General features: G+C 28.5%; 4 protein-coding genes across 6 annotated transcripts in view; 2 read left to right on the forward strand and 2 right to left on the reverse strand.

The window, feature by feature from the left end:
* LOC118441623 (uncharacterized) overlaps positions 1-6,482 on the reverse strand; it is a 67,439-nt gene extending 60,957 nt beyond the window's left edge. Inside the window, exons 1-3 of one of the 3 annotated variants that reach the window (XR_014982191.1) lie at positions 6,360-6,482; positions 4,022-4,431; positions 3,303-3,474 (exon numbers count right to left, since the gene is read on the reverse strand). Coding sequence is in view for 2 of the 3 variants with exons in the window: in XM_085657053.1 (XP_085513179.1) it covers positions 3,418-3,474; positions 4,022-4,273 (309 nt within the window). In the remaining variant the exon portion in view is untranslated. Of the gene's footprint in view, positions 1-3,097; positions 3,475-4,021; positions 4,432-6,359 lie in introns of those variants that run through there. The other 2 variants (XM_085657053.1, XM_035866275.2) reach the window with 2 other exon arrangements.
* Positions 6,483-14,051: 7,569 nt separating this feature from the next.
* Sin1 (SAPK-interacting protein 1) lies at positions 14,052-16,511 on the forward strand. The gene is made up of 7 exons (XM_035866271.2): positions 14,052-14,319; positions 14,565-14,705; positions 14,791-15,068; positions 15,139-15,308; positions 15,413-15,706; positions 15,783-16,024; positions 16,143-16,511. The coding sequence occupies exons 1-7, from the start codon at positions 14,247-14,249 to the stop codon at positions 16,343-16,345; spliced, it is 1,401 nt and encodes a 466-aa protein (XP_035722164.1). The 5' UTR covers positions 14,052-14,246; the 3' UTR covers positions 16,346-16,511.
* A 171-nt stretch (positions 16,512-16,682) lies between these two features.
* LOC118441622 (uncharacterized) lies at positions 16,683-17,589 on the reverse strand. The gene is made up of 2 exons (XM_035866273.2): positions 17,361-17,589; positions 16,683-17,275 (listed from the first exon to the last, which is right to left on the reverse strand). The coding sequence occupies exons 1-2, from the start codon at positions 17,482-17,484 to the stop codon at positions 16,833-16,835; spliced, it is 567 nt and encodes a 188-aa protein (XP_035722166.2). The 5' UTR covers positions 17,485-17,589; the 3' UTR covers positions 16,683-16,832.
* A 103-nt stretch (positions 17,590-17,692) lies between these two features.
* On the forward strand, positions 17,693-19,523 carry LOC118441621 (calcyclin-binding protein). The gene is made up of 3 exons (XM_035866272.2): positions 17,693-17,819; positions 17,962-18,243; positions 18,504-19,523. The coding sequence occupies exons 2-3, from the start codon at positions 18,223-18,225 to the stop codon at positions 19,164-19,166; spliced, it is 684 nt and encodes a 227-aa protein (XP_035722165.1). The 5' UTR covers positions 17,693-17,819; positions 17,962-18,222; the 3' UTR covers positions 19,167-19,523.
* Positions 19,524-19,775: the final 252 nt, after the last annotated feature.

A 19,775-nucleotide genomic window follows, 5' to 3' on the forward strand; every position in this document is an offset into this window, starting at 1 on the left:
TACATCACTCGATTGTTCGCGAGAAATGAACCGATAGTGATTTATCTAAGCTCGGTTTAACTTAGACACAACGTATCGTATCGGACGGAAGAAAATAATTAACGAGCTTTCGGACTTTCGATAAAATGATTAATTGAACGGACGAAATAAATGATCGAAGAAATTTACTTTGTATATACAAAATGTCGTAGATATTTCAATAATGCCAATAGTATGAAAACACGTAGATACATATAATGTAAAAAATGTTCCCTCACAGAGGCCTGATGAAATTTGATTATGCAAACTTCGCATCAAAAGCATTCCTCATTATGTAAGCGAAGCACATGTATTTCACGCGTATAACCAACATATACTACTACTAAAAGCTCATGTCACATATGTACTCTTTATAAATGAAATTTTTTTTACGAAAGAACGTGCATTTCAAGATATTAATGGCGCATCATTTTTCCTTATTCTTTACAATCTTTTATTACGAATGTAAATTTTTCTATTTTTCTTTCATAATTCATAAAAATGTAAGATTAAATACTTGATTTACACTAAAATATTTTCTATTACAAAAAAAAAAAAAAAATATATATATATATATATATGTATATACGTTTTTTAAAAATGAAAGAAAAAAAGAAAGAGTGAGAAGAAAAACATTATGATTATTTTATATAAATTTAAATGTTTTTAATAAAAAGTATACCTTGAATTTAATAGCTCTTTAAAAAGTATACAAGGCTGATAACCAACTGGCATACTAATTGAAGAGGTTAACGTGATTATCTCTTAACCTTCTGCGGTATTTGCAAGCTGAAAGCTAGTTCATTAGTCGCTTTTGAAGAACGCCGATTAAAGTACCGTTGCAGTAGAAATAATGCCTTTCTGACACGCGCCAACATAAAATGGACTGGACTTCGTAAAATAATATGCGATTTCATTCAACGATTGTATGCAAACGATCAGTTTGAAATAAATCTATTGCGATTATTGAAAATCGACTTTCAAAGGATACAAACAAAGAAAAAAATTGGAAGAGAGAAAAAGAGAGAGAAAGAGAAAGAAAAAAGAGAGGGGGGGAGAGAGGGGGGAGAGAGAGAGAGAGAAAGAGAGAAACGAAAGAAAAAAGTAAAAGAAAAAAAATATTTGTTTCACGTACTAAAATCGTACTTTCATTGGTACGATATGAAAGATGCGGCATTACTTTTATGTCGAGATATTCTTTATTTGCAGCGTCGAAAGTAAATCTCGTATGTAGAAAAAAAAAAAAAAGAAAAAAAAGAAAAAAAAAAAGAAAGAAAGAAAGAAAAAATCGATTCGTTCGCGTTGATACCGGAGTTGACACGCATCGACAGATAGATGGATTTATTCTTGTTTGAACTATGGACCTTTAAAATCACAGGTACGTGTACTACTATAAAAGATCGAAAGAGGGATGTGCATGCATGGAGAAAAAAAAAAAAAAAAATAACATTCGGACAACAAATGTTGAATTCGTGAATATCCGTAACGAATAACTTGACAATCAATTTCAAAAGATTTTTCTTAGAGACAAATAACAAAGGAATCGAAGGAAAATATCATATAAAAAGTTTAACTCCTACTATGGAACACTTAACGACATAGATAGACGTGATGCGCGACCTATGCGATTCGATGATACATAATTCAGAAACCACGTTGTTGGCTGTCAACGACATTGACATGCATGTCACGTCATACTGGAATTATACCTCGTTACACTATAACGGTGACGCGGCCGAACTTGAGGTTACAAATCTGAGAGTTACAGGAAATGAAGATGCCAGAATCCATTTCCGCATAACGACGATGGTAATACTTTGAACCCGAGATAAATATATGTGTATTTACTTTGTGATCTTGCTCTTTTCAAATACGATATACTGGGTGTGTTTAACGTTCGCCACAAGTTTTCAAATGTTACCGATAATGTGACAAAAAGAAAAAGAAAAAATATACTTTAAACAAAATGTCATTAATGCTCGATCGTCAACTAATTATAAAAAAAAAAATTAAAATTCCGAAAGTATTCTATTTTTTTCGAACAGCTATACTGAACACCCGATATAATATACATACATACATATATGTATATATATATAATGTTCGTTCGTATATCGATAACATAGCATTTTTATTTTCTCATGATCGTATTGATTACGATTATAAGATTTTTATTCTCGATTTTGCACTTTTCCTTTCGTTTTTCTTCGATGACGAATACATGTTGTAGAAACGATCGCACAATGCCAGGAAAATCGTGAATTGCGACGACGTTTACATCGAGATCGATCGGCTTTTATTCCTCAACTACTGCACTCGTCGCGTCGGTGGAAACGGTTACTCGATAACAATTGTTTGCACACTTCCATTTACGATCTGAATTTTCCATGCCGCTATTCCATTCGTATGCCAACCATTACCGTTGCCAACATCGTATAATAAATATCATGAACTCAATTTTATGCGCTATCGTTCCTTTGTATCGACATTATGAAAAAAAAAAATAGTAAAAAAAAAATAAAAACAAAAAATAAATAAATAAATAAACAAATATTAAAAAGTAAAATTAAATAAAAAAAAAAAAGAAAAATCCAGTCCTATAACAGAATTTAATTATCTTGCTCATTGTAATTCGAAAGCGCATGAAATTTCTATCAAAGTGAAAACTGAAAATAAAACAATATAATTGAATATAAATTGTCATTTCCCGTTGAATTATAGCATTCTGGCAAATTATTGGACAAGCGAATATCAAAGATTTTATCATTGCACCAATGTTGGGGTGAAATAAATCTCGAACAGAGCTTTTTCAATATTTTTAATATAACACGATAATAAGGTTAACAAATATTCTTTACTAAAACATAGTCACCATCGCGAGTGCCGTCCAATAAAAATCTATGTATAAACACAAATTTCCAATAGAAAAATTGAAAAAAAAAAAAAAAAAAAAAAGAAAAAAGAAAAAAAAATCGAAAGGAGAAAGAATTGAAAGGAAAGCTCGACGTCAGCTGGTAACTTTATTGTCTTTGTATGTGTGCGCGCGTACGCGCGCGTGTATGTATGAACGAACAAGAGGAGAAAAATGAAATTCGTTCGTTTTATTCGAATGAAAATTTCTTCGAGGAAAGTCTAAGAGAAGGAGAGAAAAAAAAAATTTAATGGAAGAACGGTCATGGTGTTGGGATCGATATCAAATCGTACGCTCTACGCAGTACCCATCGCAAGATATGTGAAACGCTCCAAAAAAGAAAATCTTATTGCTTCGATAAAGTTATCCTTACGGGGATCGTGTGTCGAATCACTTTGCCTGAAGCGCACGGTCTAGGTCGAACTGGAAGCCAACCAGGCCGCCGATTTGACGCTCGATTTCGTCACTCTATAGTCCATACAAGAAGCCTATTCTATAGGAACACGAAACACACTTGTCCCGTTTAATGCGTTCCTCTTTCCTCTCTGTTTCGAACAACATAGAAATAAACATTGAATAATAATAATAATGATAATAATAATAATAATAATAATAATAATAATAATAATAATAATAATAATAATAATAATAATAATAATAATAATAATAATAATAATAATAATAATAATAATAATAATAATAATAATAATAATAATAATAATAATAATAATAATAATAATAATAATAATTTCCCTACAAACATAAATGTAAATACGTATATACATACGTTTCTAAAGTATAATAAAATAAAGTCGCATGAAAAAAAAAAACAGTATTACGTTCAATCTCATTCACACCTTATATTGCACGAAACCTTATCTACGAAATAACAAAGACCACTTATCTTTATCAACTCCGTAAAACTCCGTATAATTAGAGAAAACGTTTGACGAAGGATAATGTTTCACGTTTAACGATAATAATAACTTTGTTAATTGAATACTTTTTTTTCTTTTCTTTTTTTATTTTCTTTTTCTTTCTTTTCTTTCTTTTTTTTTTTTTTTTTTTTTTCTTATTTTTTTAATCACTTACTGTTCGCCTAAGTACAGTCCTGACAGTCTCGACTTCCTGTCTTGTTGGCCAACGTGCGTAAACGACGCCACTGAGGAGGATAATGAAAACACCGATCCAGATCGTCCACGCAACAACATTCTTCGTTCTTGCTAATAGCTTCTGTGCAGTCCTTGTAGATATAACCTCTTGTGTTGGTATTTCCAGCTTTTGAGCTTTCCTTAAGATATCTTGCAGCCGACGCTTCGCCTGTTCCACATCAGGTACCCCCATTTCCTTTATTTTATCGCGTCTCAATAATCCTTCCTTCGTCCTCTACCTATGAAATCTTTTGGTGCCCTTTAATCGCCCTCTTGTTTACGAGTGATTATACTTCAACGATAGCATAAAAAAAAACCTCGTAAGATCATCGCATTTCATATCCTTTTATTCTGAAAACAAAAAATTAAATTCCTCTTCCATTTTCTTCTTCTTTTTTTTTTTTTTTATCTTTCTTTTTTCTTTCAATATTTTATTGAATTTTCAATTTCGACTAGTCCAAAAGCCTCCTCCCCCTTTTATTCCTTTCAAAAATCTCAACGAAAGTAATATACAAATATATATATACATATTTCTTTCTTTTTTTTTTTTTGCTCGTTCGTTCGTTATTGAATATAGAAATGAAAAAGAAAGTAAAAGAATAAAACAAAGAAATGAAACAAAAAAAAAAAAAAAAAAAAAAAGGGAAAGAAAAATCACATCAACTGTCAGAAGAAATATTTGATTAACACGAATAATTCGTGAAATTATAGAAATCGATCGAAATTTAATCTTAACATAGTAACTTCATTTCTCGATCTTCGTCTGTAATCGATTTTGGGATTATATCCAGCGCACTACAGTAATTACCTAACAATTCTGATATCGATCTTTCTACATGGATAATGCATAGAGAAACCTATTCTAATTTCCAACCTTCCAAAGATTCGACCCACTTTACTCGTAACTGGGATTAAAGGTTCGTTCGCGCGATGGACGCGTCAACGAACCTACCCGCTATTGTGCTTAATCATTTTCTAATCCGTTCTCCGTCGTCTCATTATTTCGATTTCTGAAAAGTGTAATATCCGGGTCCTGTAATTTTCGTCTTACATTTATATTATATAATAAAATATATCTTAGTTGCGTCGAGTGAAAATTTTAAGATGGGTTCTTTATTCGCTCCCCTCCCCCTCCTTCTCCCCTCCTCTTTCCTTTCTCTCCTTTTTTTTTCTTTCTTTCGGATTTTCGTTGAAAGGTGCGAAAAAAATCTTCATCGAATCTTCGGAAAAAAGTTTCTCCCCCTTTGGAAGTTTGCAAAAAGAAGGAAAGAAGAAAAGAAGAGAAAAGAAAGAGGGGAAAAAAGAAAAAAGAAAAAAGAAAGCACGGTTTATACACTAAAATAACTTAACTCATGCAAGAAGAAACGACGATCAAAGAGTTAGCTAACTGTGAAAGCGTACCAAAGAAGCTTAGCGTTGGATATGTTCGAATATATTTTACATTAAAGTTTCTTAAGCACAGCGAGTTTTCTTAAAATTATAATATATACTAAAGAGCGGATATCGAAATTGTAAAATCTACCGATTCTCATTAATTTGTATGAATCAACACGCGAATAAGTTAGAACTCGTTAATTAAAGTAAATATACGATCGTTACGATATACGAGCCTTGAGAAGAGTTCTACTCTGACGAATCCTCGATCCACTCTAAAGAGATGTTTGCTAATTTATAAGTATTTCCTTTTCCAAAGACTAATTTTAAGTGGGATCCTTTCGTGCAGTCACTGTACAAAAAGTCCAATAATCCAGTGGAGAATATAATACCCTTCTAACTGTGTTTACTATGTACATATATATAAATATACACATAGATATATATACATACGAACACACATGTTAAAAATTCCTATAAACTTCTACATGTTACTATTGGTAAGGGTCGATATTAAATTGTCGATCTAGTACTACTATTTCCATACATGACATCAAATAATTACCGGTTTAATAAAGTTAATAAATTTGAATGTAACAATCGTTATTGGCAATGGCCAGAAACAATGCGATTGGATTTTAAATTAAATTGAACTAGAAGGGTACCGAAGATAAACATATATTAATTATACATCATGCCTCATTATCAACAAATATCGATCTAATTAATTAGCAAAGTCCCCCTTTCACAATGTTCACGATAAATTAATTTTCAAATCTGTTATAACAAACGAACGGGAAATTAATTGATCACTTTGAAAAATAAGTCAATGTCATTGCTTTCTCACCGAGAAGAGGCTTTTAAAATATGTTAAGGGCAAATTGAAATGTTGTCGATTCTCTTACTCGATAAGATCGTTCCTCTCGCGTGTTTTAGACACTTTCATTCGTAGATAAATATCTCTTTTGCATTTGTAGTAAGTGCTATCAATTTATTTGTTCATTTATTTCCTTTCTTCTTTCTTTTTCCTTTTCTTCTTTCTTTTTCTTTTTCCTCCTTTTTTTTTTAGATTTTTACTTTTTTATTTCTTTTGTCCTTTTCTTTTTCTTTTTTATCTTTTTCTTTCTTGTTTTCGTTTTTTTCTCTCTTTTTTTTTTCTTTTTTTTTTTTTTTTATTTTTATTTTTATTTTTAGAATAAAGCCTCGCCTCTCTAGGCTATTCCCGCGTATTCGCCATCACGACAGGTAGTCGTGCCTTTGTGTTATGACGCGTCATCGAAGAAAACGTGAGAGAAGGAAACTATGTGTGCGCAGCCTCTCGATGCAAATCACAAAAGGAACGATTACTTCCCGATCACGAGCCGACCCTGGACGGGCAAGAACTGTCCGACCTCGATGAGGGTAGCTACCCTTATAGATATAAGATAGGTAGATTGCGCATGTGCACTAATATTTTGCGCATGCACGATTCAAACGGGCCGTACCGCATCTTCAACGTACGTTGCAGATCCAAAGCTGCAGTACCGTTTGAGCCGCTGCTATGCTTCAAAATGATGTCGCTTTTTATTTAGTTTCGAATCTATTGGGTCTCTATTCGATGAGATTACATATCAAATAATATCGATATCAAATATATCGATCAACGAAATCTTTAATTTTTAAATGAAATACAATTGAAATTGATTTACTCTTTGAAACACTGATAGATAATAAAATAAGTAAAGGAATTTAAAAAAAAGAAAAAAAAAAAGAGTACTATCCTTTATCTTTTATTTGTAAGAAGAAAATTCCTCTTTTTTTCTTTTTCTTTTTTTTTTTTTAATTGCACTTCCTTCCTCATTTTTTTTGCTCGCAAAATAAATATTCGAATATATAGAAATACGAAGCAATTATTCTTCTCCGATCGTACGATGGACAACAATAAGAATTATAAATACGAAAGGCCAAGAAAGCGAAGAAAACGAAGGGACAAAATAAGGATGGATGGAAGGAAGGAAGGAAGGAAGGAAGGAAGGAAGGAAGGAAGAAAGGAAGGAAGGAAGGAAGGAACGAAAAATAATGTTTCTCATGCACAGATCGCGTTATATGAAATTGATGCGAAGGATTCTCCGCGTGCTCAATCACTCGCGAAGATAACGAGATCGTTAATTAGCGTACGAGTTACGTTTTCACAAAGGGAGAGGGAGTGTTTGAGGGAACAATGCCAGGAAAATGAGGAAAACAAACGTAGAAAAAGAATACTTCTATATTGTGCATGTTTAAAAGGGAAACGTTGCGTGGAAAATAGAAAAGCATAAACAATTCGAAAGAAAAAAGAAAATATATATATATATATATATATATATATATATATATATATATATATATATATATATAGTAAGAAAATTAGACAAGAGAAAAAAAAAACAAGAAAACAACTTAAATTCGTGGAAAGGAATGCAAAACTGGTATACGTAGATACTTAACGTTCGTCGTAAACATAAAAGAGAAATAAGATAACAGGATCTTTTAATTAACGAATGAAATATGACTGAAGTAAAGAAGTCCGTGGACAAAAGTAAACGAAAGAAACATATCAAAAGTCTTAAACTTCGATACCGGCGAATATTTAATCTCTGTTGTTTCCTTTTTCGTACATACTTTTGCTTGGCAATCTACCATGAGCGCTCATTTAAAGATGATTATTCAATTACGATATCTTCATACAAGATGAGAATGGAAAAGAAAAAGCTGTGATATATTCTATTCTAGATTTATCAACTCTGATATCTAATTATGACATTTTTAAGGGTAACCGAAGAGAATGGAAAGATCACGCGAAAGATGGAGGAGAGTAATAATGGCCATAAAAAGGCCATAAATTAATGAGAAAAAAGCGATGCAGAATGGAAGGAAAGAAATAAAAAAAAAAAGAGAGAGAAAGAGAGAGAGAGAGAGAGAGAGAGAAAGAGAGAGAGGAAGAGAAAAAGAAAAAGGAAAGAAAAGAAAAGAAAAGATGTGGCAAAGGAATGTTCTCAAAGATAAAAAAGGAAGATAAGTAGAAAGAGTCGATTAGTATGCTAAATTCTAATCTAACGACAGTGCAATCTACTGTGAAATCACAGCAGACAATGAAACCACATGCAATCACAGATTTTGAGAAAGAGACGCGTATTCGATGGTAAATATATAAAAAAAAAAAAAAAAAAAAAAAAAAAGAAAGAAAAAGAAAGAAAGAAAGAAAGAAAAAAAGAAAGAAATTAACAAAAAAAAAGGAAAAAGTAAAGAAAAAAGAAGAATAAAACGAAGTGGATTGTATAAACGCGTAATACGAAGGGGAAAAAAAAGTCTGTGTGGAATAAGTGGCGGAAAGTGCGCGAAAAAGTGGCATACTGGAGTTACCTTGAATGTAAACGAGCTTCATCGAGTTTAACGTTTCAGAAAAAAGGAGATACATAAAGAAGAGTAACGTAAAGTAGAAAACGATCCCGGTGAAAAATCGGAGCGTGGAAGAGAAGAAAAAATAAAAAAGAAAAAAAATAAATACGATAAAAGAATCGCCGTCGAGCAATATTATAGAATAAATGTTTTACAAAGGATTTATTTATTTATACAAAATGAAAGATTTGTAAAATATCTAAATGCCCATACGTGAAAATAATAAAAACGTAGTAATGACAATGAAAGAGAATATCAAAGATGAACATGATCCTATTTCAATCTTGGACAATAATATCAAGTAGTTGAACGTCGGATAGTTTGTCAGTAAATCGTCAAAAAGATCTACGACCAGTTGAAATGAATCTTCATGCATTCTAGATAGTCGTTTATTATCTAGAAAGGTCAGTCGATGGATTGAACACAATTATAATTCATTTCACAGTAGGAGGATATCTATCGTTCTAAAACACACATATATAGGACGTATTCTCTTCTCCCTTTCTCTTATTCCTTCTTTGTGATTTTCTATCTTCTTTATCAATAAATAAAGATCTTAATGCGTTAGATAAATTTTCAAATAAAAATTTTAATGGTTTATCAAAAATTTCACCATATAGATAATTAGTAACATTTAAAATATTCGATATAATGTATATTATGTATAAAAAAAAAAAAAAAAAAAGAAAAAGAAAAAAAAACATGAGCAATAATTTGATTCAAAAAATAATTTCTTTTTAAATATTTATACTTATTTTAATAATTCTAATATCTTTCTGATACAGGCTTATTTTCATCATTATATAAATCTATCTTATAGAATTTTTCATTTGAATAACATATTTAATTATAAATTAAAAATTATAAATTAAAGACATTAATGAATAAACTATTATCTTTTTATGAGTAATTAGTAATTGACAAAAAATATCTATATATACTTAATAATGTTACACGCATGTAATAATATTACACTTGATTTTTAACAAATATATTTCTTATGAACTATCTTGTCTCTGATTAAATAAGATAGCAGATATTTAATGTAAATTTATAAACGTATTATTTATTAAAATTAAATTCTAAAAATTGAAAAGCTTTAAATGTTTGATATTTAAGTAAAGTCTAAAATACAATGCACTAAATTGTGAATTGCTTAGCGTAGATTGTTATTATCATGAAGAAAGAATAAAAACAAAGACAAAGATAGACATGCAAAGATAATAAAGAGAAAAAATTATAATGAAAAGATAAAATAAAGTAACTTAAAGATAAATAACTATAATGGTTCTGATTTTTGGTCTTACTACTTATGAAGTTCTGCGATGGCTCCAATATATCATCATTCGAGATAGAAAGATGGGTTGAAATTGTATTACGTTGATAACAAAATACGTTGGAACAAATACAAGGTAACAGAATTAACATCGTTAATCAAAACTTATATACACTGAATCTAATAACGCGTTACAAAATATTAAACAATAAATTAAACTATGTAATTCTATATCTGAGAAATCTTGATTGCAATAAATGATCAAACACTGATTTTACATCACATAATTTTAATAACTAATATATTTAATTAGTTAGTCACTGAATTATAAAAGTTTTAAATTGGATAAAATATATAAGTATAAATAAACAATAATTGTGATATTAAATCTGAATAATATCTGAATAATACTGAAATACTAAATCTAAGACTGCCTTGCTCGCAGTCATTAATAATCTGATAAAAAGATGAAGAAATAAATGATAATACAAAAAAACAAGTAAATATAGTAATATACGTTTCTCGTAGATTATCTTTGGATATAGTAATTTCAATTATATTCCAAAAAAATATGTGTTATAATATTTCAAATTCAAATTAGTAAACTTAAATTTTATATATATATATATATATTGAATATATATTGAATATATATTAAATTTATCTGTTTGGCACATTAGCATAATAATTTTAATATAAATACGTGATATTATGTAAAAGTGAATTTTATAATACTGAATCAACGAAAAAGACTTTAGTGGCGGTATTATAAGAACCAATCAAGATCGAAGAAAATTTCAAATCTTTTTTTGAATTTTTCTTACTCTCAAGATTATATATCCTTTGTTTTTTAGGATGCAATCTTATAACAATAATGCATATATTTTAAATATAAAAATATCGTAACATTTTCCAAAGCATGATTATTAAAATTAAATGTTGAAAAAATATATTACGCACCAGGTTACCTTTGCATAACGAGGAGATAAACACAACTTATTATATGTACGTAATAATCACAATTATACAAACGATTAATTCTTATTTAATTATGATAATAGAACACTAAAATATTTATATTAATCTTGATAGGACTTATAAAAATAAGATAATTGATTGTTAATTCCTGTCAATGCTCGTAAAACGTTGATTGTAACGAAGGTAGAAACGATACTGCGCAATCATCTATATAATTGCCATAGAAAAGGAATTCGTATAGGCGCGAATTTCAGAACCAATCAGAATGCAGGAAAAAATTAAACTTTTCAAAGTAACTTCTTTCTCATAAACTTATTCTTCATCACTTTCTGCTCGTAATATATGCGACTTCAACGACAGATTTAGATAAAATGTGAACTGCAAGTTAAATAGGAAAATATTATTTCCACTATATTCCTATTGTATTGATATAAGATTGTTAGTTTATAACATTCTCACACATAACCTAACAATCGAGTTAGTTAACAAAATCAAATTACCGAAATCGAGCTCGATTTTTTCTTATTGAAGGAAAGTATAATAGGCGAATATCCAAATTTTATAAATAAGAATAAATAAGAATTAATAATAATTAATAAAATAAATAAGAATAAATAAGAAATACATGGATATGATGGCGAGCGTAAGTACAATCGAAAATGTGATATTTAAATAGAAAATCGTAAATAAGAATTAATAAAAAGCTTATATAATACCGATATTAGTTTATTATATTTCATTTATATTATATGTCATTTAAATAATTATAAAATAATCGGAAGTATTAATTGTTTGATTTTAGACGTTTGTAAGGAGAGAGAACTCCGATGTTTCCTTATCGAAATGCGAAAGAAGGCTGGATCGATAAATGTCAAAGTAGGGTCGTTTGTATTTGTTGATATTAAATGTAGTCTGCGATCTTATGCGAGGGTGAAAAATATTAAAAATCATAAGAAACTTACGCCGTCATCCTTTCCTCGTGAGAATAGATCGTTATCGTTTGTATGCCACGTATAACTCGTCTATTATTGTTGCACTTCTATTATGTATATATACATACATATATATATATACACACAACATAGCACGCGTGCACGCACTCACTGAATCGAGAAGATTTGGCGAGGACGATAAGAACTTTCAGAAAGTTTTAAAAGAGAAAGACAGAAAAGTGAGAAGAGAACACATAAATTTTTTTATTATGAAATTATATTTCTACTAGATATGATTTATATTTATGCAATATGCTATCGCATATAGAATATATGCGTACGCGTATAAGTTTTAAAGTGATCTAATAATAAGAAAATGTATCTCGTAAAAATAACAGAAATGGATATATAGAACGGTACACGAAGAAATTTGTTAAATGTAATTCATATCTTATGAAGAGGTATGAAGAGATTTGTAAAACGTAATTCATATTTTAGAAAGCAGCTTTTCAGGAAAGCCCACTCACAAATATAAGACTCGGAGGAGGAACGTGAAGTAGAAATATAGTGCGCGAACCTTTTCCCTTAGAAACGCGTATACATATCTTATTCACAATCATTTATACTCATCGCTCTTATCATTTATACATACATCTTATTCTCTTTATGAATACATTCAAAAAGATGATATCATTCTTTATTTAAGAATCATTGATAATTTTTCAATACTCCTTTCGTCTATTTGTTAAAATAAATAAATTTCTTATCAAAAAAAAAAAAAAAAATAAATAAATAAATAAATAAAATAAATAAAAGTTATGAAAAAAAAAAAAAAAAAAAAAAAAGAAGAAAAGAAATAATCCGATTCCTTAGACACTTTTTAAAGAAAGCTTTAAAGCAAGCTAAGATTGATATTGAAAATCAAACAAGAGATTAATAATACCGAAGTAGTTCTTTTCTAAGAGCTTAAAAGTTCTCCGATCTATAATTGATTTCTAAAGAATATTAAAATAAATCTATCTTCAACTCGTCTTTTTATTTGTCCATCAATTAATCAAATATTCACATTGGCGAAACAATCACAACACACAAAGAATTCTTCGATTTAATTTACAGTTTTATGTTCGCCAGTTAAAATTTTTCTAATTTTCATTTTCTCACTTAATCGCTGATCCTTCGTTCGTGTCATCTTCCCTAATATTTTTTTTCTTTTTTTCTTTTTTCCTTTTAGTACATCTATGTACATATCTATGAACGACATCTATGTACGAATATATACTCTCACGTATCTTTTCGTTTTGGCAAAGAGCCCAAAATCAAGAATACCCTTAGTCATCGCTTTTCAGTTCTTGGTTGCAGCCTTCCCCTTCATGATGTGGTAGATAGTAAGATAGAGATAGATAGAGAAAAAAGAGAGAGAGAGAGAGAGAGAGAGAGAGAAAGAAAAAGAGAGAAATAGAAAAAGTACTCGATAATATTTGAAGAGAGAAAGAGTAAACGAAGGTAATAACCCTCCGTTTAATTTGGCGCCGGTTTATTTGCCCGCACAATATAGTGACATGCTTTTTCTTAACGAGAAAAATGACTTACTTTTTATCAAAACTTTTCTCTTCGTTTGTACTACATTTGACGAGATTTATGACTTTGTAAATTATTTAATAATTATTAATGAATCTTTCATGTTTATTTCATAAATAATCGATTACACGACTTTACCATTAATTAAAAGTTTTTCTGTAAATTAAATATGCAAATTTGTTTAAGAAATCTCTTGATATTATATCACGAATAAAAATATGATAAAGGAAATAATTCGTCAATAAATCAAAAAATAATAATAATTTATAATAATAATAATAATAATAATAATAATAATAATAATAATAATAATAATAATAATGATACATATTACCTACTAGTAGTAATTTACTGTTACTAATTTATTTTTGTAATTCATAGATGGCGCTAGTCGTGTTGGACTTGAAAATGTAACCTTAAAGTTTAACGATTCTAAGGTAGCGTTGAGTATATAAGATCTGGCAAAGCTTATGACTTTGACTTGTCATGAATTGTTTCAAGCCAATAATTAAAAATAAAAATCATCTATGTTTCCGACATTTAAAATTATAATTTTTTGTTAAAATAAAAAAATTATTTTATGAAGACATTTAAATATATAAAAAAAAAAGATGGCCTTATATGATAACCAACATTGGCTATTATCTCATATAAGAGATAGTTTTTTGTCCACAGATGACACAGGTAAATATTTTTTATATCGTTGTATTGAATATATTTTAATATCATTTTCTGCAAATATACACTCTTCTATTTTATACGCTCCGCTACTTTATAGTCGTGTTATAACCTAATATGCATTTATATCATAATATATATATTAAATATATATTAAATATGTATATATATTTTTTCTAAATATAAATAGCTTTTTATTGACTAATACTTTGTGTATATCTTAAAATCATATATTATTTTTCGTTCTAAAGGTATGTGTGAGATGGTTATGTTAGGTGAAGATATACCGAAAGAACTTAGGTCGAATGGAACATTACAATGTTATCCTGGAATGGAAGAAAGCGACGATGAAGATCTGGATGCATTAGCTGAATCATATGACATACAAATGGGTATAATATTTGTTTCTTAACTGATAGACAATCTTGTACATACAAAAATACAATTATTAAATTATATATTGTATTATTCCGACAGATATGGAATTTAGTCATAGACAACGTTCTAATACAGCTCAAAGATTAGAAAAAATGGACTTAGAGAGAAAGAAAGCAGCTAAAATAAAGCATGTAAAATGGGAGCACAAACCGAATCTTCTTTCACTTGCCGAACAATCAAAATTATTTCAAAGAAAGGACTTCCGTAAAAAAAATACGACTACAAGCAAAAGGCTTTCCCTTTTATCCGAACAAATAGAAAAATGTCCCAATTTACCTCAAAATCCTTTTACAGAATATGCAAAATTTGATGGCAATGTATGAAGTATTAATTATCATTATTTTATTAATTGTGTAATATGGATTTATATATTTGAAATTGTTTCAGGCACAAGTTGGTATTCCTATTAGAAAATATAGAATCTTTATGTGTATGTTACCTAAGGAAGAAAGAACTTATCCTTTGCAAATTGTTGTTATTGCTGCAGCAAAAGTATTGGAATTTATTGGGCTCATATGTTATAAATATGCAAGTGAACATCCTAACCATAGTTTAAAGTATGGAAGTTATATAATATATTATAAGCTTTATATATATTTACAAGCATTGTAACTTGTCTTTTTTTTCTTTTTTTTTTTTTCTTTTTTTTTTTTGTCAACAGGGAAGATATTACAAAATATGGTTTATATATTACTGAAGATGATGGAGAGGTAGATTGGGACTTTCCTTGTTTAGATCCAAGAGAAATAATATCCAAATTTGAATTCACAACATTAGGTCTTGTTGAAATGAAACCAAGTGATAGAGCACGACATAATACGATAAAACATATTGAAACAGAAGTCAATGAAGAATTGGAAGGCAATAACAAAGAACAAGAAGAAGTAGCAAAAGATTTAGCCAAGATGGAAGGTCATACAACAGCAATGGAAGCTCCATTGTATCAATCATATAGGTGCATTTCTATTATCATATGGCATTTGAAGAATATCTAAATGATAAATATATTACATATTTATGTTTATGAACAGAGTATACATAATAAATAAAGTGAGAGCAAAGACTGAAATTCACCTTGGAATATCGGGTGAGAAGATTGAGATTGATCCAGTGATAACGGGAAAAGGTGCCAGCCGATTCTGGAATAGACAACGGGCAGTTAGTTATCATATAGATAACATTGCGTGGTGTGAAATAACTGAAAACAAAGGATCAAAAACAATATTTACATTGGTTTATACTCCACATTCTTCTACTCTAGACAGTTTAAGTGGTACATATTTTTTACCTCAATATCACTAATATAACAAGAAATATATATATATATATATATGTATGTATATATGTATTTTGTTATATTAGTTTAATTATTAATTATTAATTTTTTATAGCATCATCCAGTCAAACGCATTCTCTTCATCAGTCAGCATCATTTAAAAATCATGATTTTGAAGCAGATTCAATGACAGCAGAAGAAATTGTAAGAAAAATAAATCACATTTTAGAATTACATAGTAGTACATCAAGAAAAGAATACCTGGCCCAAAAGGAAAGAAAGGCAGCAAGAAGGAAAAGTTTTCATTTGCATAGATGACAACTCTATTGGTTACTATGTTCAATTTTACATTATCTAAAATATTAAAATGCACGCTATATTATACAAAACGTAAAAAATTCAGATAATGTAAAAATAAGTTACAATTCTGTCATCATAGTGATGACATTTAGAAAAGCTTTCTACCAAAGACATTGTTTATACTATTTTAAATATTCGAAATTAATTATTCATTAGTAGAAATTGTTTTCCCTCAAGCATTTTATATTTCATATGTATATTGATATATTGTGTAAAACACTATAAATCATAATACATATGCAAAATTGTACTTTTAACAGTATTAAGGTATGACAAAAAAAAAGTACATCGGTAAAAAAACTTAAAATAATATACTCTACTTATCTTAACTATTATAAAACAATGTAAAATATGATTATATACATAATGTTTTATCTTATTTATATACAAATATTGCTATTTACATAAGTAAAACTCTCTAATAATGTTTAGATTAAAACATTTGTTATCCTGACATTTCAATAATTTTCTTCGTAGTCTTATTCAACTTCTCTTTCATTCTTAACATAAACCTTTCATTTAACTTAAATACTAATTCATTTAATAAGATTATTTTAAGAGCCATATCTGATAATTTCTGACTGTTTTCACAAATATATTCGTAATTAGGGGAAGCTGAAAGAAAAGATCTTTCGGAATCAGATAATGCTTTAGTATCTAAATTCTGTCCTTGCTCTTCTAGAACAGATTTTTGTTTTGAAAGAATTCGTCTTTTTGATTTACGTTCTTTTAACGTTGATTGCCATAATTTTCTTTCTTGTCTAAGGTCATTTATATATTTTTGCAAATCAAAATTTTCTTTCTTCGTTACATCCTCTACACATTGTCGTTTACATTTATTGATCTCTAAAAAATCTTCATTTTCAAGATTTCTCGCTTGATCTGTTTCTATGAGAAAGAATTTAAACCTTTTAGGAGAAATTATTATTTACTTATTTAAACACAGAATATCCATACTTTGAGGTTAACTAACCTTCGTCAGTAAATAATTTTGAAGTTCGTGATTGAAAAACCAAGGATCTTCGTTTACAAGTAACTTTATCGGACAATTCTTCCGTATCCAAATTTAATATATCTGGTACAATAGAATTATCCATTGTATTTTTAATACTTGAACAATTTTATCCGCTAATTTATTCTAACAAAGGATTACTGGATTTCTAACGGACCAATCAAAGAACGTTATAGCATGCCGAGTCTTAGTAAAGCCAACTGGAGCTAACGTATTTTTTTTTTAAATAATAAAAAAGAAATAAAAATAACGACTTTTATAAATTACGAAACAATATCTACAATCTGTGACAATATTTATTAATTGAACAATATATAAATCTTATTTTATAAACAATACACACATATCGATTATTAAGGTTGCTTCAATTTTGTTCGTTACAATATAGTACAAGAAAATAAATTATTGACAATGATGCTGGTAAATTTAACAAAAAAAAAAATTATTCATTTTTACAAATTCAAATTAAATAATTAATAATTGATTTATTATGTCTCTCTTTACGTTAAATCATATCGTTAGAAATTTCGAAAATATAATCATAGACTATTTTTTATTCTAGAGAAATCCAGAAGTTTCTATCACTATATGTATGTATATAGGAGTTTAGATAACCGCGCGAGCAAGCGATTAGCTTAGTCGAACGAGTCTAAACGTGTCGTTTTATTGCGCATTGTTTGCTCAAATTAAAGAACGCTTTACGAGCATTCAGCATTCAAAAATTGTGAATACTCTTGCTTTATTATTATTATAATATTGTATTTAATTGAATTTGAACAAAATTTTTACAAAGAAATTTTCGTAAACGATAAAATTTAATATTATGGCTACGAAAAGTGATGAGGTAAGTTCTATACTTATAATTTTCCTCTATATTTTTGTTTATAGCATATATTTAACCATTTTTAACGATTCAATATAATAAATAAAATATTTTTTTAAATATGATTTTATATCCATATTTAGTGGAGACTCATTCGAATATACATATTTCATCTTAAATATTTAAAAGGGAAGATATTTTTTCTTTTTTTTTGAACTATTTATTAAAGAAAATAAAGTACTGACAGATAAGTATCTATAAGTACAAGTTTCCTTTTATAGTTAAAACTGGATATTGAAGAATTGAATACATTATTACAACAAGCTACACGATCCAAAGTTAAAGATATGCTTACTTTGGAGATTAGGCGATTGCAGACAGAATTAGCTAAACTGATCGATGAAAATAAGGATGTGTATCTTAAATCTGTAAATTCGCCAATTGATTCTACTCCTAAATGTTATGAAGTTAAGTTAAATAATTATGGGTGGGATCAAACAAATAGTGTTGTCAAGATATACGTTCAATTAAAGAATGTACATATTTTACCAAACAAAGATGTTACCTGTAAATATACAGAAAAATCAATGGACCTGTATATTTTTGGTTTGGATAATAAAAATTATCACTTGCCGATCAATAATTTATGTGAAGACATTGACACAGAGAAAAGTTACGTAAAAATAAAGACAGATATGATCATTGTATATCTTGCTAAAAAATTACCGAAGAATTGGTCGCATGTAACAGGCATTGAAAAAAGAATAAAAGAAGCAAAAACTCCATCTGTTCCTGAAATGGGAGATGATCCTGGTGCAAGTTTAGTGAATCTAATGAAAAAAATGTATCAAGATGGAGATGATGAAATAAAGAAAACAATAGCAAAAGCATGGACTGAAAACCAACAAAAAACTGCAGCAGGTCTGTCAGGTTTTGACTATTAATTGTAAGCCAATATTTTATTAAACGTACTTTACGTTTCCTTGTAACATCATAAAAATTCATTTAGAAAATGAATTTAGGCCTAAACATGTTAAAAGTATCTACTTATATAGTGCATAGTCAAAATAAAGTTCCTTAATTCTAAGTTTGTCATAATAACAAGTGGACTACAAATACATTTGTCTATTCATATTTCAATATTTATAAAACATTTTCTCTTATTACAAAATTATTTGTATGTGTCCACGCATTACCACATTTTTTTAATTATTATATTTACAGAAGATGTAATTGTCAGTTCATATAATTGTGACATGTAATATCATATAAGTAATAAAACATTAAAAATGTTTGATATACATTTCGATTTATTTTTCTTCTTCATTCATGACAAGCCATTGTTATAATTTACAGTTTTAACCTTATTGTATTATTAATCTTACTTGTATAAAATACAAAAGAGATTCTCAAATAATTCACGTAGTTATAAAATGATCATCTACTTTTTTTTCCTTTTTCCAAATGCATCCCAAATATAAAAGCACTTAATATTGTTGTTTGTTCCTCTAATAATTTTGTAAACAGTATGTTAATAGTACATATTTTAATAT

This window comes from Vespa mandarinia, chromosome 5, assembly GCF_050613455.1.
Source record: "Vespa mandarinia isolate Hongniang chromosome 5, ASM5061345v1, whole genome shotgun sequence".
In the NCBI taxonomy this organism is placed as follows: Eukaryota; Metazoa; Arthropoda; class Insecta; order Hymenoptera; family Vespidae; genus Vespa; species Vespa mandarinia.

Bases quoted from the DNA above. Each gene is read 5' to 3' on its own strand.
- Sin1 (XM_035866271.2), top strand. From the start codon at position 14,247: ATGGCCTTATATGATAACCAACATTGGCTATTATCTCATATAAGAGAT. The intron at 15,309-15,412 runs GTATGGAAGTTA...TTTTGTCAACAG, and splicing joins CATCCTAACCATAGTTTAAA to GGAAGATATTACAAAATATG. The intron at 16,025-16,142 runs GTACATATTTTT...AATTTTTTATAG, and splicing joins TACTCTAGACAGTTTAAGTG to CATCATCCAGTCAAACGCAT.
- LOC118441622 (XM_035866273.2), bottom strand. From the start codon at position 17,484: ATGGATAATTCTATTGTACCAGATATATTAAATTTGGATACGGAAGAA. The intron at 17,276-17,360 runs GTTAGTTAACCT...TCTTTCTCATAG, and splicing joins AAAATTATTTACTGACGAAG to AAACAGATCAAGCGAGAAAT.
- LOC118441621 (XM_035866272.2), top strand. From the start codon at position 18,223: ATGGCTACGAAAAGTGATGAG. The intron at 18,244-18,503 runs GTAAGTTCTATA...TTCCTTTTATAG, and splicing joins TGGCTACGAAAAGTGATGAG to TTAAAACTGGATATTGAAGA.